At 35.6% G+C, this 10176-nt stretch overlaps 1 protein-coding gene across 1 annotated transcript in view; it reads right to left on the bottom strand.

Annotated features, from left to right (window-relative positions):
• Positions 1-10176, bottom strand: part of LOC145292801 (MAM and LDL-receptor class A domain-containing protein 2-like) — a 228899-nt gene that overhangs the window by 166377 nt on the left and 52346 nt on the right. The window contains exons 18-21 of the mRNA XM_080138841.1: positions 7553-7637; positions 6055-6141; positions 4677-4820; positions 513-778 (exon numbers count right to left, since the gene is read on the bottom strand). Coding sequence (XP_079994967.1) covers positions 513-778; positions 4677-4820; positions 6055-6141; positions 7553-7637 — 582 coding nt within the window. The remainder of the gene's footprint in view (positions 1-512; positions 779-4676; positions 4821-6054; positions 6142-7552; positions 7638-10176) is intronic.

The following is a 10176-nucleotide window of genomic DNA, read 5'->3' as shown; positions in this document are numbered from 1 at the left end:
AGTGCTTCCCCTTGACCATCCTCACTTATTTAGTTTGGTACCAATTTATGGTGACATACACACACGCATAAAGGGAGGATAGCGGAACGCAGGAGCGCATGGGGATACTTTACAATTATACCATTTGAGTTATTATTATTATTATTATTATTATTATTACTATATTTTTTACATAGGAATCACCACTTATCAAGGGTCTGAGGCCACTCGAGGATAAGGGTTGTTGAGTGTACATAAATCAATGGGGTAATATCATATTATTATTATTATTATTATTATTATTATTATTATTGGAAGATAAACGAACTGTTTACAAATTAAGCCGTCCTCGGAAAACCTATAAACGTGCATTCTTACCGTAACTATATGCATACAATTTAATTTACAATAACAATATGCCCTGTAGGAACAACATATATGAGTCAAGCAATGGTTAATTTTATGTAGTATAAGCAAATTCTTTACAATAAAAGAAAATTTTATAAAATCAAAAAAAAAACCTGTAATCTCACCTGATATTTCGTATTCGGCTGAGCGGGTAAGTTAATAAATGCCTCCACCCACGATTCTCCTTGATAACCGCTTCGTTCCCATAACTTTTCTTGTACTCCGTTTGTAGACAGATTGGCAAAAAGTGTGTCCAAGTAGAACCCGTATATGCGGTACCAGAAATTGAGACATCTATTTTGTGATGCTTCAACGAGGGGGCCGATGAGACGCGCCTCTTCGAATTTTTTCGCGGTTCGGGAAGTGTCAGTGTAAACATACCAACCTTCATCTTGATAAAAGAAACAGGTAATAACGTAATATTGTTATATGAGGGCAAATAAATAGTTCACACAGTAATCGAATGAGAAATATGGACGTGCTAAATAATAGGGACCACGTTTGAATGGAAATGTTCACGATATCATATGGATTAGGACCATGACTTTACGGAGAAAACCTCGAACCAAAATCCGGAGTGGAGCCCCTAAGTCAGGTTGTCCTTGCCTACAACTTGGTACTACGAGCTCTAGCGACGATATCGGTATTAAACTATAACACTATGCATTTTATTTTGATCCCCTAGTGATACGGAGAAGAGTCGGATGTGCTGGATTTATTTGCTTCCCCACTGTGCAAATTAGGCACGAGGTTGTTTATAATGTGGGGACTGAAGGGGAAATGGGCGCCAACTCCCCGGGGAGTAGGGGAGCTGGATAGTGACAATCGGTATGACGGGTTTCCTCAACATTGATCAATAACAGATTGATATAATAGCAATGGTCTTATATGTGGGTTGCCCCCACATATGGTCTTTGCTTGATCTTTGTTGCCCAGCCCTGCAGGGGGGCCGGGGGCGAGATGTCAAAAGAAGAGGCGGATGTGCCACGTCGACACAGCCTGTTCTCCATGTCACAATGCCCAGACTAGCATCCAACAACAGGAAGCCAACAAATCTATAGCCTCCAACATGAGAAGTAACATTTACGATAGAAACTGTCACTCCCACATTGTTCTATTTAGCTGCAAGCAGCGAAACTCTAGCCGAGCAGACCAACGGAAGCCTGCTTTTACATCAATTTGATAACACCGCATTACTTCCGATTACAGATTTTCTATCTTTCTGATTAGCGAGACTTTAAGCATGAAAGACATATCTATGTAATGTCTTGACGTTCAGAATGTTGGTGTATGTAGCGAGACAAACTGTTCTTTCTTCTATATGTTTGTCTTTCTTTCTCTTTTTTCTCTCACATCTACGAAAGTAACCTGCCACTCTCGTTATATTTGTCTGGACTTCTTTAGATAAAAATTTATAAACATCGGCGTTCGAGTGTCTTTATTATCAGATGAATTGAGCCTGAGGTCACAAGAAAGGCACGGTGTACACTAGTTTAAACACCCGTAAATAAGTTAAACAATAACAGATGTTGACTATTCTGATATTTCTACATTATTTAAACGAAAGGCGAAATTAATATTTCCATGTCGACATCACCAGAAACAGTAAATTTGCTATAATAATATTCAACAAGAACATAATAATAGGCATATAATAGCTATCAGTAAATAATATCTAAATAAGACATGTGTTGGTCGTTCGTCGGAACGACAAGTCATATCTGATCATCCTAGAGAGGGCATTTTATAGAGTAATTGAATGAGAAATATGCATGTATTAAATAACGAGGAACATATTTGAATGGGGAAGTTTTAATGTCAGAATAATAGTCCGAAGTTAACTAAGCAAAATACCCAACTTCAGCAGTAAAGCGCGAGACAAAATCAATAAGTGTGCAATAATGATATCCCATAATGATATTCAATACGTTGTCACTTTATATTTCCTGACGGTTCAACGTTGAAGCTGTTCAGTGATGCCTTTATATGTATAGATTGTGTTCAGCAATAACCTAAATTGAAACAAATACATAGTAGGCATTCTAACTTTGTTTAAAAAAAGTGATCTTAATCTAGCGAACTAGGACAATTCTCAAACCTGTCCGTATCTTACATCTTTAATAAACTTCATTAATCGAAAAAAGAACCATTGAAACTGACATATTTTTGCCGGCGAGAAACAAGCTTATTCATCCTATTCGCATAAGAATCCGGAGTACTGGAGTTATTGAACGCCGATTCGGCATGGTCTCTCGGCTTTTGAAGAATTTTTTGGCACAGGAAGTTGTCGAGATGCTTGAAAAAGTCATAATCGGTGGCCGATAGATCCGATGAATATAGCGGATGAGGCAGAGTCTCGTAGCCCAATTAGTTCAGCTTCTGCAGGGTCAGTTGAGCAACATGCGAGTGAGCATTGTCATGGAGGAGAATTGGTCCCTTCATATTGACAAATCTCAGGCACATACGTTGGAGCTTCTGGTGCATTTCGTCAATTTGTCAGTAGTATTTCTCCGCCGTAATCGTTTTGCCCGGATTCAAGAAGCTGTGATGGATGAGACCGGTCGCAGACCACCAAACAGGCACCATAACCTACAATTTCGGCTTTGAGAAGTGTTGAGCAGCTTCTCCGGAATCCAACCAATATGCCGAACATCGTTGTCGTAGAGGATGCACCTCTTATCACACGTCACAATCCGCACGAGAAATGGGTCGTTTTTGTTGCGTAGAAGACAACTCAAACTCGACGATTTGTTAAAATTATTTATTATCGTTTACTTCATGCGGCACCCATTTATCAAAATGTTTTGGTCTCCCTATTTGCTTTAAATAGCGAACGACTGTTGAGTGGTCGACCTCGAGTTCAACAGCAACTTTTTTGTTGTGTTGCAAGGATCTGCTTCAGTTAAAGCTTTTAAATGTTCGTTATTAATCGCAGTTGGCCGGCCGCGACCGCCTTCATCTTCGAGGGACTCATCACCATTGCGAAATTTCTTAAAACACCGTTGTGCCACACGTTCGTTAGTGATTTCTGGGCCAAACGCATTATTGATATCACGAGCTGTCTCGGCAACGTTTCGGCTAAGTTCGAACTGGAACAAGAAAATCGTGCGGATTTTAATTTTGTCCATGCTATCGAAACGCCTGCAAAAATGAAGAAAGAGATTGAAACGGTAACGCATAAGAGGATTCGATAAAGCGAAAAACGCGCTTCAAATTGATATATCACATGGCTATTCATTAATGATGCTTTAATTCAGAAATCATATATAAATGTAACATATGTGAAAAAACGATATTGTTTTTGCACCAGCTAATAGAATATCTGCATGAATATAATTACACGTAATAGTTAACTGAAAATGATTATCCTATCAGAAAACCGAAAAAAAAAAAACTAATAAGAAATTAATTAAAATGAATGTTTAAAACAATATGCAAATTTATTAGATGTTTTGCAGATGAATGCAATTCCCCGATTTATATATAAAAAAAGTTGCATTTTCTTTTTAAATAAATAGAAAAAACATGGCTATTAATTATGAAGGTGGCTGCAAGATGGTTAGTGGCGAATTATTTTTTTATTTTTTTATTTCGCGTTTCTTATTTTATACTTTATTTAGTTTCTTTTTAGTTATTATATACGGTTATTATATTTGTCTCGGTGCTAAATTTAAAACAAAAAAAAAACAAACAAAAAAAAATATAAATATCTCAAGCCTCAAAGAAAAAGAAAATGAAAACAATAACAACAACAATCGCTCCTGACGACGATCGGATGCACAGATAGAAAGCGCTTGAGAGGAATATGGCTGAGCAACAACTTTTGGATGCTATTATATATAACATGCCAGCTGAAAAAAAAAATAAAGCATTGCTCGGCAAATTGAAAAGATATCCAGAAAATGAAAAAAAAATGTATCCCTCGTGTTCAATCAGACGTGCTTGAATAATGACTCGCTGCCAAAATATACAAATATATATGTATATATGTATTCCTTTATTGGAATGAAATGGGATATAAAAGTCTATGTTTTACACTTCAATTATTCACTCTTGTTAATTTTATTCTTTGTACAGGTTCGCTTCTGCGGTTATTTCATTTTGGTGCTGGTTTTTGTTCAGGGGATTTCTTCCATGATCATTCGTCAGCATAATAAAATGCAAAATTCAAAATCCGGTATGCACATTCCAAACGAATGAAGTGATAATTGCTTTGTTTATCTTCTGAAACGTCAATGAAAGAACTATTTCAATTCGTTGCAAGGATTATTCGAAATATCATAATTTACCTGTTCCTAAAGTGTGGTCTTTTAGAGGTCCAGTAAAGTTAGATCCCATTGGTCCCTGACTTCTTATCCAATCAAAATTATCCGTTGTATCTTGTTTCCAAAGACACATTCCTTTTTCGAACGTACAATCAAATGGAGTCGGAACTGAAAATATAGAATATTTTATTAATCATTAATTTCATGAGTAAATAATTCTTGTAAAATATTTACACATGAAAATGGCAATTTATCTTCTATTTCATTGGAGGTGAAAATTATATATTCTTGTATAAATCTTAATCCAGAGATTATTACGAGTACTGTGTATTGTAGGGAATTTTTAATTCACCTAAAGAGTCTTTATCAAATTGTCATTAAAATTATTATTATCAATAGAATAATTATTCTACTAAAAGTAGTCATTATAATGACGTTAGCATAATTCTCTACAATATATTATTATCTATAATAAAAAGGGCAAAATTCTGTTTAAATGTATGTATGTATGCTTTATGTCTGCCTAAATCTTTCCACAGAGGCGACGAATTTTCACGAGATTTCAAATTTTTTTAAGCTCAGCCCTTCGGACGACAAATATCGAAGAATTGGCTAAAAAAATTAATTCCTTCACCCTCAACTGGACACTTTTCTACAGGGAGGGGTAACAAAAAATCTTTCCTTCATGACAATTTAGCCAAACACGCATATGCAAAAAAAAACGTTCTGTTTTTAATTAGTTTAAATATTAAAAAAAAAACCAGCCTAACTTCGCTCACGCGATCATAGATCAGTCATTATAGTTGCAGCTTCGTTATCTTAAGATTACGCGTTGGAGGCGAGATATCAGATATATATTTTTTTCGATTTTAATTTTTATTTTAAGTTTTAATATTGAAACAGGATTATTTATGCCTTCTTTTTTTTCCTTATTTTTTTATATTTTTCCATCACGTTCGCTATTTTCTTTTGTTTTTGTTTTTCCGATTTTTAAAGAACTTTTTCGTTCGCTTATTCTTTATTTTGCATCACGTTCGCTGTTTCTTTTTGTTTTTCCGATTAAAAAAATGTTATAATATTTAAACAGCATTATTACGTTGGCGTATTCTTTATTTTCCATTTTGTTTTTATTTACCCCCACCTACCTCACCACACCCGGGAAACGCCGGGTACCCCCGCTAGTTTCTTGAAACCTACACACGTAGTAGTAGAATCAGTAGTAGTAGTAGTAGTAGTAGTAGTAGTAGTAGTAGTAGTAGAGGACATGTTTACGCATCAGAATCTCAAGGGCAAATTCAGTGCAATTTTTTTTCCATTCGGTGTGGAGCCTAGCAGCAACACGGACAGAAAAATATCAGTATTTTAATGTAGATATTTATTGTGGTATATTATATGTACGTACCAGGCGTAGTTTCTATTTGATGACTTGTGGGATTAGCCGTTGGGGTTACTGTTGGCGTGGAAGTTGGCGTAGCAAAATCTGGAAACACTGTACACAATAAAAAGGAAAATAAACAGAATCGATCACTGAAAACGATATATTAGTTTAATACAAAATATAAGTATGCAGTGTGGCTCATTAAAGGGTAAACATTGATAAAATAAATGAATAAATATGAGCATATGTCTATTTTAATGAAGAGTTTTTGATATTGTTTTCTGATAAAATATTACTATTTCATAAACACTAAGAGAATATGTTTTTTTTTCCATTAAGGTTAAAAATCGATTATAAAACAATTATGTGGTACTATGGATTGTGTCTTCCAGAGTCGTTGGACATTAAGTTATGTTTTCAAAAAAAAAAAAGCTTTCGTAAGTATAATAAACTATGACCCAATACTATAGGTGGAAATTACTTACAAAAACGAAAGAAAAAGTTACCGGAAGTAAAATAAGTTACTTTACAGATCAATGTCAGGATATGATTCACAGAAAACATGGGACGATCGATAAATCACCTGCACTCTGAGACAAACACTAGTCGTTTAGGATTTCCGTTCGAAGTTAATATACTGAGTATTCAGTATATTTATTTTATGGAAATGTGAGGATTAAATAACTTAAAAAATGAAAGCGAGAGGTACGATAATTTGTTGTTGCTCAATAGTTTTTGTGTCAGTTTTCGGACGGGGGGAGATGATGGTAGACGCGTAGAATACGTCGTAGTTCGGCAGTGCTTGAGCAAATCAAATGAACTGATCAAACGATTAGCGATGATGTCTCGAGAGACAGCCATCAACAGACAATGCTTGAGGTACCCTTTTCTACGCTTAGTATCACAAACTCTCGTAGCATGTCTGTTCTATCAGGGTTTGCGTTATTTCTTATGAACCTTTGTAGCTTTTTTGTGCATTGTAAACCAGTGCTCGCACACACGGTGATAGACAAGACGATACATAACGTAACGAAAACAAGAACAAGATGAAGAAGAAAACTACAGCACACACACACGCGCGCGCGAGGTCGAGGATTTGGAAAATACATTCAGCTTTTTATGCGAAAGAGTAACTTGTGTAATTGCTTAAGTTCCCTTAGCAAGTAAAACATTAACAAAACAGAAATCTATCTCGTATATTGAGCTTCTTTACTTGATTGGATTTGTCTCATAAATATTGAAAATAATATTTATTTGGTCTTTTATTTTACAGCATTATACAAGCTAGTATATGTATTTCAAACTTTCATTTAGGTTATATTAGATATAGGTAATAAGTTATATTATATATAGGTAATTTCTATTATTAAAAATAGTAAACCGTTAAAGAGTTTCATATAATGCAATGTTTTTATTATTATTTTTAAATTGTAATTGTCGACTATATAAAATAAATTGTTTAAAATATCCACAGAAATAAGAATCAATCGTTCTTTATTTTCTTCTATGAATTTTGACTTACCTGCGCATTGCCTATTGTTTAGAACGATGTCATCGACTGCAATGCTAATACGGTTTCCGGCTCCTTTTATGCCTTCTATTACGACCTGAAAAAAGAATAGAACGATACGATTAAGACCTTTTGTAGAAGTGCCTTACTAGTAAATACCAAATACACAAAAATAAGCAAAAAAAAAAGTAAATATAAATAAATAAATAAAGGCTATTGTAAAATAAAATTTATTATTTACTAAGCGAGAAATAGATTAATAATTAATTTATTTTATTTAACCTTTTAAATCCGAATTAAACAAGCCGAACATGTGAGATCTCTCTCTACGAGTGAAAGATTTACTTTCTCCATGACTAATGTTTGTGCAAATTTTCCAAAAGTCCAAGGCTTGGTTATTGAGAGTAGTGCGAACAAATGAACGAATGAAGGATTTAAGGGCAATTTAACCTCTCTAATGGCCCCTTATTGGGCAACATGAGTTATCCTAGAAAATTCGTTCTGGCATAAATTTACTTTCAGCAGGACTAATGTTTGTGCAAAATTTAAAAAAAATTGAGGAGGGGTTATTAAAAAAGAGCGAATAACAAACGAATGAACGAACGGGAATGAATTACTAGGTTAAATCGCTCCTTTGTTTGGGGGACAAAAAAACTTAGTGACATGCAATATGGTTTCCGTTCTGCTAGATCTACAGCTGATGTGCTAACAGTTATATCCCATAGGATTAGTGAATCTCTCGACAACGGCTTCCTTTCTAGGGCAATTTCTCTTGACATATCAAAGCCATTCGATAAGGTATAGCATAAGGACCTACTTAAGATTTCCAGCTACGGTATAACTGGAAATGTTTTCTCAATCATTAAATCATTTCTCTCTGATAGGTTCATAAGAGTAGTGGTTGATGGGCAGAAATCTGAGGCCCACAGTATTAATGCTGGAGTCCCCCAGGGGTCCATCCTGGGCCCAACTCTCTTCCTAATCTACATCAATGATCTCCCAAAACACATACTAAATTCATTCGTTGACATCTATACTGATGACACGACCATCTACGGCAACACATCAAAGACCGTAAATGACAAAGCTCTCTCTGATTCCCTCTCCTCTGATTTTGAGCGCGTTGTTCAGTGGGGGAAAAGATGGCTGGTTACTTTTAATGCATCTAAAACCAAGCTCCTAACTTTACATCATCAACGCTCTGTTCCTCATCTAGCATCAATTGAAATAGATGGCTCTCGCCTTCGGGAGGCTTCATGTTTTGACAAGCTCCTGGGTTTGACCTTTACTCCTGATCTGAAATGGAACACGTATATAAAGTCTGTTGCCCGGGCGGCTGGGAAAATGGTAGGACCCTTCTACCGCTCCAGAAGATATCTCACTACTGATGCAATTCTCTATCTCTATAAAAGCCAAGTACGTCCAAAGATGGAGTACCGCTGCCACATCTGGGCTGGAGCTTCAAAAAAACAGCCTATCCTTCCTTGACAAAGTATAAAATAGACTTCGGGGTTTAGTGGGGAATGCCCTTTTATCTTCCCTCCAACCTCTCTCTAACAGAAGAGACGTTGCGAGCCTATCTTTGTTTGTACATTATTTCCATGGCTAGTGCTCGTCCGAGCTCCAATCTCTGGTCTCCCCTCGCCAATCCTTCAGGATAAACACCCGTCTAGCTAAAACCACTGTCAGTAATTTCCCCCACTCTTTATCTGTGCCTAAATCAAAACGAAGATTCCATTAACATATTTTTTTTCTGAGAAGTGCACGCCTGTGGAATTCTCTTCCGTTTGCCTGTTTCCCACCTGACTACAACTTGGATGTCTTCAAGTCCAACATAAACAAATTCCTGATTAATCGCCCCCTTAAGTAAGACGCTTTATCAAATCTTCAATACCAACTATTACTACGATATTATCCCATCGATTATTGTACACAAAATAACTCTTATCCCAGAGTGGCTTACGGGCCTTAATAAGTGGTGATCCCCATGTAAAAAAAGTATAATAGTTAGATGAATACATAGATATAAATAGATATGCAACAACATTTGAATAATATATACTATTTATTGTCACTTTTTTTACTCGCTTATAAAATTTCGGAAGGCACTCTAAGATACGTGTTAATGAATATTAGGTAAACGCTGAGACAACACCGTGCCATTCAGAAATGATGAGAAAAAAAGGGAAAAAGGTTTTATTATAAACGAAGACGGTTGAACAGGCGCGTATTTACATTGGATTTCAAAACGACTATGCTATAGGTAGCCGGGAAGCAATTCCGCGGAAGTTGATTCCACGGACAGACAGTTTTAGGACAGAACGTTCACTCATGGAATTTTATTTTTAGGCATATACAGAGAGTAAGGGAAATCGTTTCACATTTGTTGTAGCTAGATACGTTTATTTTTGTGATTTTTTTTACAGTGAGAGACCATAGATTGAAACGCAGTCATACATCTATCATAGAAAATAAAGATAGAGCGAAAATAGGTTTCTGTGTGAGAAAAAGGAAAAGAGAGTCAAAAAAAGCCTCGTCCACTAGATTCCGAAGATGATTTTATACCCTGTCAAGGCAAGAAAGAAAAACTAACCAAATTATGGTATTTGTATTTTTTTCAGTGTTTATCTTAATAA

The sequence above is a fragment of the Euprymna scolopes genome, chromosome 14 (assembly GCF_053919585.1).
Source record: "Euprymna scolopes isolate OS-2025 chromosome 14, ASM5391958v1, whole genome shotgun sequence".
NCBI classification, from domain to species: Eukaryota; Metazoa; Mollusca; class Cephalopoda; order Sepiida; family Sepiolidae; genus Euprymna; species Euprymna scolopes.
This window is presented reverse-complemented; position numbering and strand designations above follow the sequence as displayed.